At 44.5% G+C, this 20,378-nt stretch overlaps 1 protein-coding gene across 1 annotated transcript in view; it reads right to left on the bottom strand.

Annotated features, from left to right (window-relative positions):
- Positions 1–20,378, bottom strand: part of CDHR1 (cadherin related family member 1) — a 49,619-nt gene extending 29,241 nt beyond the window's left edge. The window contains exons 1-8 of the mRNA XM_075109611.1: positions 19,121–20,378; positions 18,239–18,334; positions 9,319–9,464; positions 8,414–8,464; positions 6,991–7,080; positions 6,401–6,487; positions 4,592–4,708; positions 2,774–2,917 (exon numbers count right to left, since the gene is read on the bottom strand). Coding sequence (XP_074965712.1) covers positions 2,774–2,917; positions 4,592–4,708; positions 6,401–6,487; positions 6,991–7,080; positions 8,414–8,464; positions 9,319–9,464; positions 18,239–18,334; positions 19,121–19,181 — 792 coding nt within the window. The 5' untranslated portion in view covers positions 19,182–20,378. The remainder of the gene's footprint in view (positions 1–2,773; positions 2,918–4,591; positions 4,709–6,400; positions 6,488–6,990; positions 7,081–8,413; positions 8,465–9,318; positions 9,465–18,238; positions 18,335–19,120) is intronic.

Raw genomic sequence — 20,378 nt, forward strand, 5'->3', positions numbered from 1 at the left:
CAGAGCAGGAGCTGGATGCTACTCCTTGGACCAACTCTGCATTGTTCCTACATCAAAAGTTAGAGCTGTTCCCAGGTACGTTGCAGCCCATGCCCTGTACCTCCATACAAAGTGGGGACGCCCCTGCTGCTGCTGACTCGCTGTGGGGCCGCTGCGCAACCTGCCACTCGCCAGCCTGCCGCCAGCGCCGTGCCATGCCTGCACCGATGGCAGAGCAACCTGCGTTGGTGCGTGGGCCTCAGCTGCCCCAGGAGTGCAGGGCTTGCTGCAGCCTCGGGGCAGGCCATGACCCTGCCAAGAGACCGGTGCCAGCTTGCCCAGCACCCCGTCTTCTCGTCCTTTTTTCCAACTCAGCTTTGGGTGAGCACCAGAAGGCCAGCAGGAGCACTGCACTGCTCCCCACGGGCTGTGGCGCTGCCAACAGCATGGGTGCAAAATGGCTGCAGGCCCCAGGTGGCCACAGGTTCCTCAGCCCAGGGGCTGGCCGGCGCAGGAGCAATCGGAAGCTGTGCTCAGGGACACCTTCCCTGAGGCACAGCCTTGGACAGAGGAGTTGTAGTGACCAATGTGAGACCCAAGGTTCGGTTTGGGCCACTCCCAAGATGGCCTCTGGTAGCTGCTGTGGGGGCTCCCAGCGGCGCTGCGTGCCCCGTGGCCACACAGCGTGCTGAGACACTGGCAGCTGCTAAGGAGTCATGAGGTCATTTTGGTCCTCCCTAAGTAGGTTCAGACAGGCAGCAAAAGCAAAAAGGGGATCACAAAGCAACTTGGCCCACAGAACGTTTAGGGCATAAAACTGTGATGAAAACTATGGTGATTTAATTGTCCTTAAACGTTCACTGTCTTTCCATCTGCGCAAGCAATGTGGCCGTAGGCCATACGTACAGTACTTGTGTACTAGAGACCATTTGCTCGTGTGACTACTCCTATCAACTCAGAGGGATGATGACTGGCAGCATTAAAATGCTCACCCAAGTGGCAATGCGCTGTGCAATTTAGGCCTCTGAACTAAAGTGTTACTATTTGGGGCTGCAAAAAACCGTGAACATGGAAGCAACTGTCAGTTAACAACAAATGGCAACAAGCAACATTTTCATGACAACCCTTGAGTGAATTTTTCAAACAAGAGTAAGGTCCTGTTAGAGCAACTGGAAACACAGAACTGTATTTATTATCATTTGTGCTGGAAGCTGCAATAAAATCTGCCTACTGGACAAAATGCAGTGCAGTCCTTTGAAGGTGACAGGCTACTTTGTAAATCCTGACAACTCCGCCAAGGAGAAAAGCAGCAAGTTTACAAAATTAACACCAAACGTGTAAACAATACTAAAATCAGCTCATGCGTGTCTCTCTGTGGAGATCATTCTAATAGCAAAACCCACACTGGGAAGGACTGATTTGTGCTTCCGTCATTATAATATCATAATGGTGTAAGTTATGAGCCCAGGCTGGATGTAATTAACATTTATTGACTCTCATTTCCATGGTAAACACTAACTCCTGCATGCACCTGATAGTTATTTCAAGATCTATATGTAACTATGCAGAATAAATCAATATACATAATATTCATTCCAAACATCTGCAAAGTACGCAGGCATTACTCCTCTGCCCTGCTGAAATGCAACAGCCTATGCACTGAACTGCAATATACAGTCATGCAAGAGCTGCAGTGCACATTGGAGCTCTGGATAGACAGTAAAGACATGCTCTTTCCTGAAACTCAAGGAAAGATCCGATGGACAGTGTGTAAACTCACTACCAAAGAGATCAATAGTCTAATGGTGGGTAATTTCACGAGTAGATACTCATTTCTCATCCTACGAATGAAGAAAATTTTAATTAAAATCTTATGTATCAAGGTGAGAGCTGATCCATATACAGTATCATGCCACTGCTTAGATATAGAGAAAATACATTAGTTTGCAGCTTAAAGAGTGATATGTGGCTGAAAGCATCATGACGGACGTAATAAACTAATTTGTTAAACTGTATACTCCCTTTTAAGCAAATCTGCCTCTAGACATTTCTGATGTGATGGCACAGCCAGGACCTCAGTGTGCTCCTTGGATTCTGTCTCCGTGACAGATTTGAAGTGTTATCTTCAGCAGCAGACACATGCCAACAAATGCAGTGTCCCCACTTGTAAGTGGTTCTTCTAAGTATGTCCCTGCTTGCTTGATAACCTGTGGGTTTTAGGCCTGGCCTATCTAGCCATCACTGAGCAGAGTGTATCCTGCATTTTGGGGATGTCAGGATTGCTTCTCCCCAGGTGATACCCATGGAACAGCACACAGAATCTAGAGCATTTGGGTATGAATTCCCCTCATACCTTGCATAACCAGCTGCTGGTACCAGACTGATCAGCTAGAAAACAAAAGCACCATGAGACCACACAGCACACAAACACACAAAGGCTTCTAGCATGATGTATTCAGGTGAGGTAACTGGCAACCTGCTTAAGTCTTCAGCCCAATGCCTCTGCAGGTCTCAGCTACGGAAGAGCTCTTAGTCACTGTCTGGAATTAGACCAACATAAATAGGCAGAATTCTTTTTAACTTTAACGACAGCAATGGGAAGCCTTGGATGGAAAATTTGTGATGGATGTAAATAAGAACAAGTCTGAGATTTGGTCAGCTCATCTCACCTAGGAGTCAAATCAGAGTTTAGGTCCTCGTTTCCAATAAAGCCTGTGCTAGAAACCATAGGGCCATCTTGACTGAGATGTGAAAGATTGCACTTGTTCTCCTACAGGTGAAAACCAGCACTTACCGCAAGTGTATCTTCATAGACGTATCCATAGTAGGGAGTCCCAATGAACATGGGAGGAGTGTCCTGAACATCCTCCACGTTGACCGTAACTGTTGTTGTGGCTGAAAACACTTTGTTGTCTCCCCTGAGCTTCCCACCACCATCCTAGAGGAGAATTCATCATCAAATGCCTCTGCTGAGACATGCCTGCAAATTAGGTTATGGCACTGCATACACCTCATGAGCCTTCAGTAGCAGAGTCCCAGGAATCCCTTCTCTCTCTCTCAACACACAGATTAATCTCTGCTGCCCTATTCCCTTCTTTTTTCCATTTGTCCTGCTCTCTCTCTGGTTAGGCAGGACAGCTGGCAGTGTCTCAGAAGTATTTTCTTATATTAAAAGTGGTTGTGCCAACATATGCAGCCGTACATGATCTTTTATCAACAACACAGGGGACAGGGAATTCAAGTTTTTTGCAGGAAAAAAGAATGCTAGAAACTGATGCAAAAAGTTAGCAACTAAGGTCTACAGCTTTTCATCCCACATAAGGTCTTGTCATAAACACAAGACAACGTGCAGCAGCAAGACAGAGCATTTGTAGGGGAAATTAAACAGTGCGCATTATCAAAGTCTCCTAGGGACTCTTACATGATAAAGTGAAAGCATGGAGGAGCTGTGCAGCCAAGAACTTAGATAGCCACAGTATATAAACAGTCTCTGGGGACTTGGCTACAATCAGCTCTGTGCTACTGGTACAGCAGAGCCAATTAGAAAGATGACTTGTAATTTCAGAAGCTTTTAACACCCTCAGTCTCAGAGCACCGGCTGGAGGTCAGCAGTCATGCTGGTGTGTAAGAGTGTGAACTGTTCAGCAAGTCTGCTCTACCAATTCTAAAAATTCTATTTTTTGGAATAGATATGCTCATTTCTTTTCCTCCTTATTGCCCAAAGGCATCATTTAAACCAAATTTTGTTACTTCCCCTCAAGTGAACCCTGGCTAAATAAATACATAAAAAGATCCGTACGTTTTTCATAAAACATGAGAAACTCAAAGTCACCATCAGTAGCAGCAAAATCATCCTCTTTCCACCCATGCGAGTCTGCTTGTGTGACAGGTCCCCACAGGATCCTGAGAGACTTTACTTCAGAATCCATAAACTTTTAATGCCTGTTATGAATCCTCAGCCATGCCACAGGCGCAGCACTGCTGCGAATGACAGCTGCAAGAAGGGATGTGCAGCAATATTTGTAGGATTTGAATAAGCTCCTGCCACAAGGCAGCAGAGAAGCGGAAGAAAGAGACATCTGCAGATATTTCCAGAAACAAAGACCATCACTTGTGCTGCGCTGGGTCCAGCTGTGCCCTGTGTCTTACTGTGGCTAATGACTGCGACCCACACCGCCTGCCTTGCCCTTGCTGCGGTAGGGCCACGCCCTGGGCAGCGCGAGGGAGCCCTTGGCACGTGCATTTGCCCAAAGGCTGATGCTTCTTGAAGTCGGGGCTGCATACGCCAACCTTCATTTCTAGGTGACTCTCAAAGCTCACAGGTGACTTTTTGCAGCAGGGCTCACTGCGCTGGCACTGGGCCCTGAGCAAACCGTCGGAAACCCATTCCCAAATGCTTCCAGATGCTGTTCAGCAGCAGACACCGGTCACCTTTCCTCCCTCACTTTTCCATGTTGCACCCCACACCTCCAGAGGTTACAGAGGGAGTGACTCTGCTGCCTCAATGTTATACTTCATGTTCCAGCAACCCTTTAAATCACACTTGTATTCAAACCAGTCATACTCAAATATAACCCACCACCTCCTCTAGTTTCAGATAAAAGCTTTATACCTTGGCTATGACGACGACAAAATGTGTTCTTGATTTCTCGTAGTCCAGGGTGACCCCTGTTTTGATGCGCAGGACACCACTGTGACGGTCTATTGTAAACTTATTAGCATGGATGTTCTAGAAGAAAAGAAAAGAAGAAACAGCGAGAGATTATAGGTATGGAAATAAGATTGCCGTAGGGATTAATCTTTTATTTCATCTGCTAAGGGAAAAGACTAGAATAATGATACGGTTTGAGTGAATAATGTATTTGATGGATTTCACCTCTGTGTGTTTATGAACAATTCATGAACCAACCACGAGTCTCTCATTATTCAGAATAAATCAGTTACCTGCAATGTGGATTTTTTAAATCTTTTAGTATTTCATTGTGAAACCTTAAAACTTTGGTTAACACAGTTCATTGCATAGAAAGAGGTAGGGAGGCTTAACAGAAAAAAAGACGAGGGGGAAAGGAAGAAGAAAAAATGGCTTTATCCCTTAGAGTTTCAAAGTTTTACCGGCTTACAAAAAAAGCAGGAAGTTTGCATGCATAGATTATTGCCAACATAGTGGTGTTTTGGTAATTTTTGCAATATACAAATAAAACCTAAAAGACATCCAATTTCCCAAAGGGCCTGAAAAATGTCTCCCTACGTTCTTCTGGAACAGGGGTATCTAAGACACACTTCCATTTGGGTATCCATACACAATGTCACTGTTGGATAATCTTGGCCTATTCAGTAGAAGTCACCACCTGCCCATATCAGACTTTCAGAGAGGGTTTTTTTTTTTCTTGTGCAACTTGAGAATTCCCAAAGATTGTGCCAAAAGACATGGCAACATATTTTTTTCAACAAATACACATAATCAGTAACCTTTTTGCCACACAAATATATCAGCTAGACATAGAAGTTTGAAATTGTTGTTCCTTGGCTTCATAGTCTATCAGCTTGCTGGAAAAAGCCCTGTGCAAAATAGAATCCTGCACATATTGTATTTTAAGTGGATCGTAATTGGTGAAATCAAAACTAAATTTCAACCAGACACTCAAGGTGTTCTTTCACAGTATGCCCAAGCTCTTAACAGGATTAGTTTTAGTGCTATGTAAATATCTTCCAACTTGTTTCCATATTTGTATCCAAAGCAAATATTGCAACAAACTGTTTTTGCATTTTTTTTCTGTTCCCTCTTGAATAAAGGGAACTGCAGCTAATCTGGATGAAGCTGCTTGTAGGAAGAAGGAATTTAAAGCATATGACGCAAAAAGTTGCTGTTTTGCCATGCAGAAGGTCTGTAATAAAGAAATGCAGCTTTAAATGCAGAGCCTTTTCTGTTCTTCACCAGTGGACAATACCTGAAAGGCTGGTCTCAAGCAGGCATGGCTTTGTCAGTGAGAAGACTTAGTACCTCGTATTTCACACTGTGATCCAGGTCTCAGTTATGCACCAGCCTGCTACACCGAGGTCCACATGCGGGTGTCCAGTGCATTTTGCTTTCTAAAGAAAGCTATTTCATGCTTTAAAAATCCCATATACATACAATATTACAAGTCACGACTTGCTCTCCCCGTCACTCCAAAGAAAGGGCCAACAAGAGCACTGCCCCGAGGAGTCCTGCTGGCAAGCATAGGAGTGACAGTGGCAACTCCAGCTCCTCCTGCCTGCTGGACTGCTTGTGGCTGCTTGCAGTTGGACAATATCCAGTGTGGCAATGTTTATTTTCTTGTGCACAGTACAAAATTGGTCCATCTCAACCCTCAAAATCTCTTTTAAACCTGATTTCTGAGACCTCAGTAAATGAGAGGTGATTTTTGAAGGTACACCTTACCTGCAAGAAGTAGGTGATACTTCCTCCAGAACCCGTGTCTTTGTCCACCGCCTCAATCTTAAAGATACTGCTGCCGGAGGGAGTGTTCTGTGACAAGAAAGAGTTACCAGAGTCACACAGAAGTGGAAAACCGTGTGAGTTAGAAGAAATGAAAAATGAGCACGCAAGGAGGCAGGAAAAGAGAGTGATGGTAGAAAGAATATAAAGGCATTGAGAGAACCAAGGAGCAGAAAGGAAAGAGGGTGGAGATTAAAAGCGGAGGAAACTGGAGAAGAACAAGAGGAAGAAAATCTTTTTGGAATCAAAGTGACAGGGAAACTCAGCTAGGACAGAGCACATCCTATTCCCACTGAAGTAAATACTAAAAACTCCCAGTGACTCACACCTTGGACCTTACCCACCAAATAGCACACCTGGAATACCTACAGACTCATTCTCTAAGTTTGCAGTGGATATTAAATATCTACCCAACACTAAAACAAAAGAATGCAAGTTAGTCCTGCACATCTTGTTATTCTACTGAAAACGTAGTAGGTCCTCTTTACATCCTACTGAAATATACTTCCAGTATGTAAAGGAACTTCACCCACCTCTGGGACTTGGACTATGTAAGGTGTGTTGATGAACTCCGGGCTCTCATCGTTAGCGTCCATTACAAGGATCCTGACTTTTTCAGAAACCTGGTGTAGAATACAAAGAACATATTATGACCCAAGCTGATTTTCAACACGTACCTGTTCATTTGCCTACTAAGGTATAGTCAAAGGCAATGAAAAATTAAGTTGTGGTAGAATATCTTTGCACTACCAAAACTGACCACATAAAATAAAATAAAGAAAATCCCAAAATCCAGAAGAATTTGCTTTGTGGAGAACACCCAGATATCTCCAAACTAAATAAGGAGCCTCAGAGCACTTTATAAATTACAGTCCAGGGCTGATTTTCAAAAGTCTTTCTTCTTCTTTATGGCATTCAAGATATTATGATGTATTTTATAAGACCACATAAAAGACTGTAAAAGCTGGTACCCGACAGCCAAGAGCATTCATTAATGCCTCATTTGGTATCACGATACTAGATCAACAGCAGGCATAATTTGGATATAGAAATACATGCTACTAATATGTAAGAATCCATCTTGAACAAGATGTGTGTTCTCTTTCTAAAAAGACAGAAGCAAACATATTTGGCTAACAAAACTTCCCAGCTGTTTGCAAGTAGACATGTGGATGTGATCCTATTATTTCCTATTTACAGAGGTCGCCAGGGCAGCTGTCCCTGTAGGATGCTGGCACTTCCCAAACATTTGTTGTAGTAATCTCAATTAATTAGTCTGAGATGAGGACGAGCTCTAGAGTTATCGAGTCTTGTGGGTAGTACTTCTGTGGCACCTCTAGTGATGAAGCCCAGCTCCCCTTGCTGGCAGGCTAATATCCTGGCCATGACAGCATCCATTGGAAACTGAAAATGCCAAGGAAATTTGTAGAACTAGGATTGGATGCTTGTGCAATGCCTCAGATAAGTCCTTAATGATTAGACATGATCAAAGCTTTATTCAGCAGCAGACAAGAAAACCCCCACTGCCTTAGCCTAATCGAATCTTCTCAATGTCATCCTAGAGAAGCATTGTGGGGGTGGAGGGACAGTCAGCTCTTGGGTGTCCAACACTAGTTCCTATAACATCATGCATTTCTCCAAAAAGTCTCTAGATCTTTCTTAAGTATGAATCCTACTGAGCTGACAGCGAAACTTCATAGGAAACTGCTGTAATTCTGCAGGCCACTAGGTCAGTCTTTCAGCTCACACTACGTTGTAATTATTCTCAAATAGCTGAGCAATGAGCTGGAGTGAGACTTGAGTTACTGGGAGTTCAGTGGCTCTTGAAGCAGGAGGTAAGATTCTAATAAGATTATGTTTTCTGATAAAATGAGATAGTGCCTGTAAGGTAATTCAATAGAGGGAGGTATGTGGGGACAGACAGCTTGACAAGCTACAGCATAATTAAATACTTACTGTACTCAGGCCATCTGAAATACTGACAATAACTTCAATCTCATCTTCCTTCTGTAAACGAAGAAAATTCCTTTGTTAGGGAGATGGTGTTTGCCCTGATTGGAAAAGGGACTGCAGATTTAATTGTGTCTCAGCAGGTAGATGAAAGTAACAACTAATACCACAAAGTGATCACAGCAGGGGCTAGGGAGCCCCCTCAGAGGCTCCAGCTGTGGGACTCCTTGGACATGCTGTGGCTACTGTCAAGAGATGGTTGGTCTGGGAATCCCTGGGGTCCTGTAACGAGCTGGTGAAAACCGGTCATATTTTTCAAGAAACACTCCCTAAAAAGGCACGATTGGTTCAAAACTCTTCTGTCTCAGTATGCAGTGTTTTGAGGGTTTACTAAACACTGTGTACCCTTCTCTGTGAAGGAGACATGATGGGTTCAATGCCTGTGTTCCCAGAATAAGGCTGCCTTTAGGCCACTATTGCTGGAAACATCTTTAACCCATATGGTTACAGGTGGGCTAAAGGACTATGATGTAAACAGAGAAGTGCCCTGGAACTTTGCTTACACAAATCTTTATTTCCTCCTAATGACAGGAGAGTGCCCTGCCTGAGGATTAGAGGACTGTAACTGCCCCATAGCTCTTCTTGGGGTACAGGTGGGGAAAGAAAGGAATAAAGAGTAAACTTCTCTTTTGGCAAAAGATGGACAGACAGCTGCCGAAATATTTGATAGCAGCGTCAGTGGCTCAAGTCAACTGGAAAAGAATGTGATAAGTGAAGTATAATGTCTCGGAATAACAAAGTACATCACATGTTTTGGGGGCAAATAAGTTGGCATTGTCTCTCAAAACCACAGCTCAAATTAAACTGCAGGAAATTCCACGACCACACAGAGCGGTGCCATTTCACTGTACCTCTCTGTCAAGCTCCTTGATCAGTGTAACATTTCCAAGGTTCTTGTCAACAGAAAAGTAGCGTCTTGATCCAGCTTCATAGGCCAGGCCGTACATCACGGGATCTCCTTCTGGATCGGTTCCATTCAGAGTGTACACATGGGTACCTGAAAAATTAGTATTCAGCAGCATTTCCCTGTGGTTACTTCAATCAGTGAACATTTCACTGGTGTGCTCCTTAGAAACTTATCTCCCCAGCGGCAGGCAAAGCTTTTGTGAATCAAACCCGCTTAATGGGAAATATGGATAAGTAGACAGCTCAATAGTCCTGATTGCCACTTTTTAGCCTCCTGGTTAAACCAAGTTTATCAGTGCTGGTTTCTCTCACTTCAGGCCCTTTCCTGTGGAACCACACCTAATCAATACTGTTGACATCATAGTGTTTACATAGATGACAAGCTCGTGACTAACCCTCAGCCCAGGCGAGTCAAAAGCGATGCTGTTACGCGACCGGGTGACAATCTCAGGAGTACCAGAAGGCCCTCACGTCCTCTGCTCTATGGGAACAACAAAAATGCAAACTAGTCGGCAGAGGATCTGGCAGCTGAAGGCAGAGCTCCCACAGGACTAGACCCGGGCTCTGAAGCTCAGGAGGTGCAAGGACATTTGCAGACTTTTCCACTTACAGAACTAATAGATGCAGAAGTCTTCTTTCCTACTTCACTCCCCCTCATTAGCTCCCTCTCATTAAATCCTCTACTTAACGCACCCACTCATGCTCATACCAATGAATAAATTCTCTAAACTCATCAATGTATTTCTCTCACAAGCTGGGGAAAGAGAGATTGTTATTTTTATTTTTAAACATTTGAGAAGTTGGTGCCAGTTTTTCCACTAAACTGACTTTGTTTATCAGAAGTGATACTTCCTGGGGAAGTTATAACACCCACATTTTCAAAACATGGTGAGGGTTTATTAGTATTATTTTTTTAAACTTACATGTCTGTCATTCTACTGTGCATTAATATCTTCATCCAAATAACTTCAAGCACTTTACAAGTATCAGTAAACCAAGCCTGAAATATAAAACACTGATGTTTCCTTCCAATCCGCTGTGCCCTGAGTATGTTAGCTTAAGATACCCAAGTTGCAGAGGTTTGGAACAGAAGCTCTGGTTTACAGTCTAACAGAGTTCTCTGCACTGGAATAACTGTAGCCACATTAGTAGTGAGTTTTGCTTGTGCATGGGACAAAAAGCGAGGCTGGAAGGATCCCTGCTAAGAAAGTTAGCATAAAGTTAAGGAAGAACACTGTTAAAGGGAACCCAGAAGACTCTAGTTTTAAACTACTCTGGCTCTGATTTTGAGAGCCTTTTAATTCTGTACTCAAAAGTTGTAATCTTTTTCTCATATCCTCTCTGCAGCAGCAGTGGAGTTTTTCAATGACCAGATTCATAAGCTCCTGTTTAACTCTAGAGCTTTGGTTGAGGTTCTGCCACAGCACTGACAGGTCACCTTCTCCAGCGTTTCCTCTGTTTTGCAATGCAACCTTTCACTCTTCATTTGCTTATTCTTTGTCATGCAAAATGTGAGGCAAACAGATCAGTGGCTTAATGGACGCACAATGGTCAAGCATCAGTAGTGATACTTAGAAAACATGGCTGTCTTCTTTGCATAGCAACAGATTATGCCAAACCATGTGGGATCTGTGCTCACTTATGAGTAAACTCTCTTATGATAATTACCAGGGCAATATTTGGGCAACTTTGTACAGAAAAATGCAGAAACCGGTGGGCCCACAGGAGCACAAACAACAGACCCTGTTACAAGCTGGCTCAGTCAGCCAACAAATACTCAAGATTTGCAAAATAGGTTCACAAAACTACAAAATGCTTTCCACATTTTTCTTGGACTTCTCCCACAAAACGCAGTGGAAAATAACAACAGATCTGTAACTGAAATCCCCCAAAATTATAAGGGAAAGACAATGAGTGGTATGATGAGACACTTCTCTGATTGTACCAACTGAACTGTGTAAGCACAAAGAAATGCAAGGAGAGGAATAAACGGGGGCTGATATGAAAGAGCGTCCTGAAAGGACACCTGCCTCCTGATAGAGCTGTCTACATAAGAGACAGAAATTTCAGGACTGTGAAGGTTCCGCAGCACCAACACTGACTGCATTTATTCTTGTTTTTCAAAAACTTTGTCTTAATATCACAGCTGGGGCCAACTGGAGAGTTCAGGTGTCAATTGTCAACACTTCACTGACACCATCATCAATACAGTGCTTTTCTTCAGCCTTTTTTGGTCATTAGAAGATTTACTTATTTGCTTTTCTGCCCTTCTTCACTTTTCCTGCCCCTTCCACTTTATATACCACTGTTGCTAGCATGTGTGGATGCCTGCGCAGTAGAGAAACAGGATGGGCACCACCACCTGTGTCTGGGGTCTCTGAGAGCCTGCGGGCAACAACCAGGCACACAGTCTTAGTGCTGTGACCGGGGCTGCCCTGAACTACCAACGCTGGGGTAACACGAACTGTGAACCACTCCTCAGGGATCGCAGGGCATGTGCTAGGGAAGAATGGACTGTGAAAGTTCAGGTGAATACATTTGAACCTGGCCTTGTCCTTCCAGTCTCCCAATTTTCTCTCCTATGTTTTCTAGGAATTTTCTTATAGGGAAACCAGGAATTTTCTTGCTTCCAAATGTGAGAAGAAATATTGATATTGGCACAGACTGAGATTACTGAGGTTTCTAAGCAAGGAATGAAGGACATTGTTGATCATTACACCGGACTGTTTGCTGCCTAGCTAAAGCTGGTATTTCTTCATTTTTCATAATACAGGACACTTGTGTGCCTTTTAAATTGGATTGTGGATCAAAATTTCTTTTCTAGCTCATTACAATTCCTAATTTTGCCTGAGTTGTAATTTCACTGCACAATACTCTCCATATCATTAACACCCTGGGAACACTTCTCAGCACAGTGTTGATGCCAATTAAAAATCTCCTCTCAGTGTGCTGCCTCCGCTTGCTGAAAAAGAAATAAATGAAAAAAACCAGCTAAAATCTTATCAGTGATACCAAGTAAACAGCCTCTCCTGTCAGAAGGATAAGGGAATAGAAGAGTCTTTACCCAGGGATATGGCAAATGCCGTGTAAGGGCCCTGGTTGGAAGAGCGGGATGCTGCGAGTACCTAGGGGATGGCGCAGCAGGCTGGGGTGAGGAAGTCCCGGGGAGATGCATGCTGCTCCCTCCTACAGCTGCTTCCCAGGAGCCGCACCAGGCTTTCACTCCATTTTCCCATTCCATTTTAAAAGTCATTTGCTCTTTGCTCCTGACGCTTAGGTTGAATGGCTGTCCCATGATGCCATTGCTCCATTTTACTTCATTTCTGACTTAAATTTACTCACGGCCGGCCTCTGCCCATGTGCTCTGGGGCTGGTTTTGCCCTCTCACTGAGGACACGCTCTCCCTCTCTGCTGCGCGACACTCAGCAGTCAAACCCCCTCCCTGCCAACTTAAATAAGCCAAGCACATTTTGGACTCGTGCTCAGTCCTCCCGTTGTCCTTTGCCACCACAGCTGACATCTGTTAACAAGATGCTGAGAGGGACATCCATGGCCATGCTCCCAGGACAGGACACCTCTGTTCCCAATGTCACAGCAAATACATCTTGCCCGGGGTTACGCAGCTGCTCTCCACCCGTCTCAGCCAAAGGCCTGTTTCCCCACCAGGAAAGGTGACGGACAGTTAAAACTAGGCCTGCAGATGGGTGTTTTACACTGCAACACAGGGGGACTCAGGCTCCTGGAGGACACGGACCATACACTAAAACTACCTCAAAAATGGCTTTCCCATTCACTACCAGCTACTGCTCTTTCCTAACCATGCCCGGGCGAGCCCTGCTCCCTCGCAGCACCTCAGCACACCACGCTGGCTGGCAAAGCGGAGACACGGCCAGGATCGGCAGCCCAAAAGCCAGAATCGGCAGCTGAAACAGGCCCCGCAACTGCAAGCCCCTGCGGCGGGGCGGGGGGGGGGGGTTTGGTGGCAAGCACTCAGCATGGGGCCCAAAACGCCAGCCCACGGACAGCAGCTATGCGTCCCCGTGGCACCCACAGCAACCAGCTCCAAGGAGAATCCATCTGAGGGCAATTTTCTGATGGCTCTGCAGTTTCTGTTAGGAGCATAAAGCCAAAAGCGAAGGCTGTAACACCTGCGAGCCCTCAGTGCATCTCCGTGCAGTGCTCTGCTTTGCAGGGCAGCTCTGTTTTGCACAGCGTTAGCTCTGCTGCAGCGATGCAGAAGGCAGGCTGTGCTTAACAGTTTTGTTCTGGCAGCTCCTAGCTTTCCTAGGGGCGAGATTTTAGCGTATGCAAAAAGTTGAATGTTTTTTGCACCATCAAACAATTTAACCTTTCTGGAGTCGCCTGAACATGAGGTCTTGGTGAGTCTTCTAGATTCCAAGACACAGCTTGGGCTAAATTGTCTGTATCTGTGTCCTGTCTAGTCAGAAAGGAATTATAATTTAAAAGAGAAGCAAGTTAATTCGTTCACTCAGATATTTTTTGTGACAAGGAGGCTGGAAATAAATTGTGGACAGAAAAATTCCTTGCGTGTTTAGCTACTATGTCTGCGCTGGGTGAAATACAGAAACATACAGAGGGATGGCAGCGTGCCAGGGTGGGATCGCTGAGCACTGAAGGATGGACCAGGAAACACATCAGCAGGGAGCCCCACCAGTTTGGGGAGCAGCAGGGTGACAGAAACAGAGAAGAAACAATCGATACCAGCGAGGACAAGAGGGCTTTCCACAGCCAGCTGTGAATGATGGGCAGAAATGAGACCCGGAGCATGCAGGAACAACAGGGGAAGCTTGAAAGATGGAGGGACCTGAAGCGGTCAGTTGGCCAGAGGTAGGTAGCTGTCAGCTGTAGCTTTGATCAAAGAACTGCCACTGAAAACTAGCTTTTAATGGGTGGGGGAGTGCATTCCTGGGGGCATGGGGAAAAACAGAAAGGAAAAACACAAGGACGAGAGGCATGCAAAGATCTCCAGAGCACTGGTGATGCTTCGGCTTTGCGTGAGTAATGAACTTAGGCTTTCTGAGTATGCTTCAATCCCTTGCTCTGCAGCTGTTCTCAGTCCCACTCTGTTCCCACTATGAGAGCTTATAGGGATTAATGAGGTAAGATGAAACAAACAACCTGAAATAGCATCCCACACATGCCTTAAGACCTTGATAAGGAGCACACATATATTTTGTATGTACACAGGCAACTCTTTGCAAAGAGCTAATCACCCACTGGCCCTGCCAAACAGCCACACAAACTACAACTGCTATTTCAGTTCCTAACTTCTCCCATTCTTCTTACATCTGGCACTGGAAGGGGCTGCTGGTCTGGTCCTTCTTACCTCGAGGGGTCTCATGCTCTGCAGCAATAAATGGGATCTGGGAATCTGCAGACACTTTCAAGCTCTCACACAGAAATAGCATTTGCTGTTTTTATGATAACTTATGTCACAATGTATGTAGCTTGGTAGATCACAACTGTCTGTAAGTAAGCACAATTGCACAAATGAAAAAAAGGTCAAGGTAAGGACTATATGATCATGAAACGTGATTTTCTTGAATGTGATGCGTTCATGCAGCTGCAGCACTTCACTTTCTCCTTCTACAGTCACATAGAGAATCCATCGCCTCCTTTCGGTGCTCCAAAGTATCGCATGTCCCTTGCCTACAGATGGCTGGGAATATAACTGACACACACCATTTTGCCAACTGCTTGTAATCTCAGTGGGGCCAAAGGCTGTAAAACTCCTGGAGGCTTATTAAAGCTGCTTTTCATGGCATTGCTCAGATCAGACACAGGCTGCTGCCAAGGAAAGCATCCTGCCTATGACTCCAAATTTTATGTAAGCACAGGGAAGACCTAATGGCAACCTGCCCATTTTTGCAGAACTTAAGCCTGAGTGAAGTCATCAAGAATCAAACATACGGAAGTTTTAATTCCCCTGTTTTGTCACTGATCATCTTGCTCAAACCGAAAGATGACTGCTCCAGTGCGGATGCTTGGGACGGCATGTGGACACAGGAGACCAGATTCCTTCTTCTGGAGGAGACTGGGGCAGAGGGATGAAGAGTAATAGCCTCCTCTGTGGTGCAGGACCTCTCACTGGGGCCACAGAAAAGGGCCCGCCTGGCAGCCATTTAGCACAGGCAGTGTGTGAGCCCTCACTGAGCTGTGGATGAAGCTCTGACCGTGGTCTGATACGGACACCGGTCCTCTTGCCCTGTGCAAAAGCTGAATGCACGCCTGGCTCCGAAGCACCAAAGCGCTGGTGTCTTTTGCGCCGTCCTCTGGGAGCCTCCCTGCCAAATCATCCCCAAGGAGAGGTTCTGCTGACGTGGGCGGCAGGTAGCAGCAGCAGTCGGCATTGAGCAAACCCCAAGAAGCCAAGGGAACATCCCAAAGTGCTTTCACAAGAGAGGACCCTGCAGTACTTACAGCTTTTAGTCAAGGGGGTTCTGGGAATTAGCCCAAAGAGGCACTGGCAGCTGTGTGGCAAAGCTACCACAGCTGGAATTCTCAAAAGTAAGCTGTTATCTCCCTTTCCCAAGGGGTTCTCTAGGCCCTTTGCAAAAGCCTAAACTCAACATCTCCTAACATTTCACCTCAGAGAAATGCTTTTGGTGGCACCTTTGGAGCTTTAGGCCAGAAGCTGCTTCTCCCTTGCCTTTTAAAGCACATTTATAGAGCAAATTAGAAGTATAAGCCAGCCAATGTAAACACACACATGTAAACTCATTCTGGATGAAGCCAGCAGGCATGAGGCACAGCAGCACTGAAGACAGAGCAGCTTGAGCTTTATCACTGCTGCAACCAAGCATAAACTCTCCAGGGACCTCTACATACCTAATCTGGTTGCTAATATTACGAAAGCACATGCAAAAACCCATCACGTATTTGTCACTAGTCTTACTCAGGCTAGTCACAAGAAGCTAATGCCGGCTCTGATCCCTCACACTGCTGTTTTGCTGCTGAGGCATGCACACGCTCCTTTTTTGCCTGCCTGCAGCCCCAGATCAGGTGCATTGGGTCCCAGCACCGGAAAATTACTGCTGTACGTTGCTGCTGCAGGGAGTGCTGCCATCTGAGAGACCATGTTGTGCTTCAGCCCTTATACAAGGACATTTTTGACTGTGTTGCAGCTCTGTGCCATCTTTAGCTCCCCATCCCCACGCAGGTGGCTGGAGGCTCCCAGCGGTGGCAGGGAGAGGCTGATGCTCTGTAAACGTCTGCGAGCTGGCACTACCCCAGGGGATGGGAGTCTGATGGCAAGTGAGCAAGTCGTACTGCCTGCAGTTTGAGTGGTGGAGTTGGCAAACACCACCCCAAACAGAGTCGGGGTCCCATTTTGTGCCTATCTGGCATTACAAGCCTTACCTACACTATTAGACAAGGGATTCCACTGGATAATCTTCCTCCAGCAATCAGCAGAGCTGTCCAGATTGCCAAGGCTGAGCAAGCGTGGTTTCCATGTGAATCCAGGCAGAAGTACAGCAAAAATCGCAGCTCCTTGACTGCCTCTGGCATTTGCAAGTGCCAGTACATTACTGTTGGCCTCCAGCTGAGGTTTCCACTTAAGCCTGACCGAGCTTAGAGCAAATCCCTGCTGCATCATAAGCAGGCTCTTTTTAAGTTCATCAGCTAGATGTGTCACTTCTACGCTACGCGCTGCCTTCTCCCCCTCCTCCCCTCTGGCTGAGCAGGCAAAGGAGAAGTCACGGCTTCCCAGTCACCCTCTCCCCACCCCTTAGCATGCCTGCCGTAGACCTTGGCTGGCCTTGACACCACTGGACCAGAAATGAAGACTGAGCAAACCCCAGGCAGCTGCTTCCCAAAGCAGTGAGCGACTCCGGTCATGTTTAGGAAGGCAAAGGTGGCAGCGTCAGTCTTCCAGAGGAGACTGTGCCCTCTGGATCCTTCCGTCACCCTCGCCTCCCCCAGCTGCCCAAGCGCCCTGTGAGCCTGCGAGGGGGGGTTTTGGGTGCACCTCTCCGCTCAGCCATCTCTCTCCTCTATGCACGAGGCAGCTAATAAATGGGTGCTCTGGTACTTAATATGCAATAGCTTAATACTCTTCTGATTTAGCCTGTAAAAGCTACAGACAAATGGGCGAATCCTAAACAAAACCTCAGTGCACTGTTTGAAGAAAAGGTGGTGTTCATCACTGAAATATATTTAACAGAAAATCTTTTAAATGTTAGGAAATTATTCTTCCCCCATGGAAAATATTGATTATAAATCACCTTTCTGTTCTTATTTATTTTTTCTTAATGAAACTACAGTTAAAAGAAGCATAAATAGACCTGCCTCAAAATGCTGAAAGCTGAAAAACCTATCAATTTTTGAATTTTCAATAAAACAAAACTAAACCTTTTAAAAACACATCAGTTATTTAGACAAAGCAATTTTCACTCCAAGTAGAAACATTTTCTACCTTTTGTACCATAAACATGAAAAATGTGATAACTGTTTAAAGAAAATCATGCCTCCTTTCCTCTTCAGTGTACAGCATGCTTTTACCAAGGTTGATAAAATTACTAGCAACTAGGCTGTCTTCTCTTAAGCATTTACAGAATTGGTAGGAAGTCCCTCACCACCATGAATTTATTTCTGACCCCAAAGGTCTGTGCTGTGATGCTGTGAATAGACTGGTGGACCAAGTAAAGGGGAGCTAAAATTCGTCTTTTAAATTACAGCTACAATTAAAACATGGCATTTTAAACTGAGGCCAATTAAAAGCTTGGGAGAAAAACATGTAAGACCACAGTGTATAACAATAACCTACAACAAAATACGTGTTGCTAATCAAAAAAGCAAGCAGCTCCAGTTTCACGATCTAAACATACTAATTTTAATACTGACCAACAGGTGTGTCCTCCGAAAGGCTGAGAAGTGCCATGTTCCCGTTTGTACTTCTGGCTCCATTATCAAAGAAATAGGGAGCATAATTTGCCTGAACTGCAATTAAAACAGAAGCCAAAGAAAAGCATTTTGTAAGTGGCAGTTATTTGGCTTTGTTACCTGACTCTCGGTAAACATGAGCTGTTTTGGGAATACTCTGAGTGCGTAACATACCCAGTTGCTGCAACGGACTTTCAGAACTATATCTGTAGAGATATTTTCAATAAAATTACTTCTACATGCCACTGTGCCAGTATTCACAGAGCAGCAAATAGAGCAATTGGGGGGGGGGGGGGGGGCGGGGTCGGAAAAACCCACCAAAACAAACCAACAACAGAAACAAATCAGGTAGCAAGATATCTCTAAAAAACTTCTCAATCAGTTCCAGACACCTTCATTGCAAAATTAACCTGAAAAGGTTGCAATGACTGTACGCCTCTCCCTAACTGCACACAAGCAAGTCTGAAACTGTCCCACTGCCTTGGTACCTTACCCAGTATTCTAAGCACATTCTTTCTTAAAATTATGCCTACTGCATGAGCAATTAAGCCATAATTAAATTGTTACTTACTTGCTGCCAGACAACAGCAAACAAAGTTAAAAAAAAAACAAGAAACAACAGATTAGTTGTCATTCTACTGCCGGCCTGTTAGAGATTCAAAATAGCCCATTTGAAACAAAACTCCAAATATATAAACACAGAGGGTAACATTTGCACAAGGATTGGTTGCCAAGGAAAATACTTCAGGACAACATTACCACATCAGTAAGGATTACTACAGGATTTAAGGTTATGCTGTATCTTCCTATATTTTCACTTAACAAAGTGATTATCGTACTCACCCAGGCAAACGTGCACCAAACTGAGAAATAAGGAGGGGGTGAAATGCCTTACATGCTTCATCCCACTGAAGAAAGGGCCAATTTCTTCTCTGTTTCAAGAGCTTGGGGTTGTTTGGTTTTTTGTTTCTTTTTTTTTTTTTTTTTCCCCTCTCTCTGAAAGGTCCAGGGAAGTATCCTTCAGACTGATGTAGTAAAGAAATGTGCAAGAGGCAGTAACAGATGCTAAGATGTTAAGCGGATGACACGTCTTAATTTCTGAGGAATTTAAAGAAGCTTCTTCCTACCACCTAATTAGACCAATTACTTTGCAGGGAGCTGTGGGACTCATTTCTGAGACAAGATTTGGAGGAATCAGTCTAACTCTCATAGGTTCTGCTGATAGTACTGTATTTGTGCTGTCCGTACAACACACAAGTCAGAGAGAAGGTGAAGTAGAAAGTTGTTTTCTTTCTGAAGTCTATCTTTAATTCTCTAAGCCTCTCTCTACCAGTCCTCTATTTTTGAGAGCTAAAAGTTGTTTATTTTAGCTTTGGTAACCTTGAGAAATTACAAAGGATGAAAATCTAACATTCGCAGCAAATACTAATGTGATTGTAACTGCTTTAAAGGAAACAATCACATTTATGATAGAAAAAAATACACAAAATTGCATACCTAAAGTGGAAGTCAAATTGTTCTTTTCATGAGCTGGCCTGATCATTTAATCCTTAAACTGCATGAATTCCTGAAAGCATTCAGCAGGTAATTTTTAATCAGCGTACTAAAAAGTGTGTTTAACCACCAGCACAATAAAAAACTAGCTTTTTTTCATTGCTTGTTTTGGTTTTCTGCACATTAAAGGTGCTTGTGCCAATTTAAAATATATAGCATCCAATAAATTACAGGGTTAAAAAAAATCAGCCACTCTGGGAAGTTGTTCACAGACAAAGCTTTTCGCTGCTTAAAAAGAAGTTCATCAGTGGTAATACTTAGCTTCCAATCAAGATGATGTTTACATAGTGGCTTAGCTGTTTAAATTTGACCTGAGGCAAAGCACTTGCCCTTTAAGTATATGTTAATCATAGAATGGAGTCTTCAGTTTTTTAATTAACAGCCTGTGTTAAAGCAGTCTAGAGAAATTAATCAGTGAAGAGTTCTCCATTGCAATGCTTTAAAATGTCACAGAAGCTACGCTTTCTTCCTGGCAAAGACCCTTGACGCTGGTGCTGACTGCACGCAGCGGGGTGCTGGTGAGATGGGTGCAGCCACCAGCGCCCCG

This window comes from Phalacrocorax aristotelis, chromosome 14, assembly GCF_949628215.1.
Source record: "Phalacrocorax aristotelis chromosome 14, bGulAri2.1, whole genome shotgun sequence".
NCBI classification, from domain to species: Eukaryota; Metazoa; Chordata; class Aves; order Suliformes; family Phalacrocoracidae; genus Phalacrocorax; species Phalacrocorax aristotelis.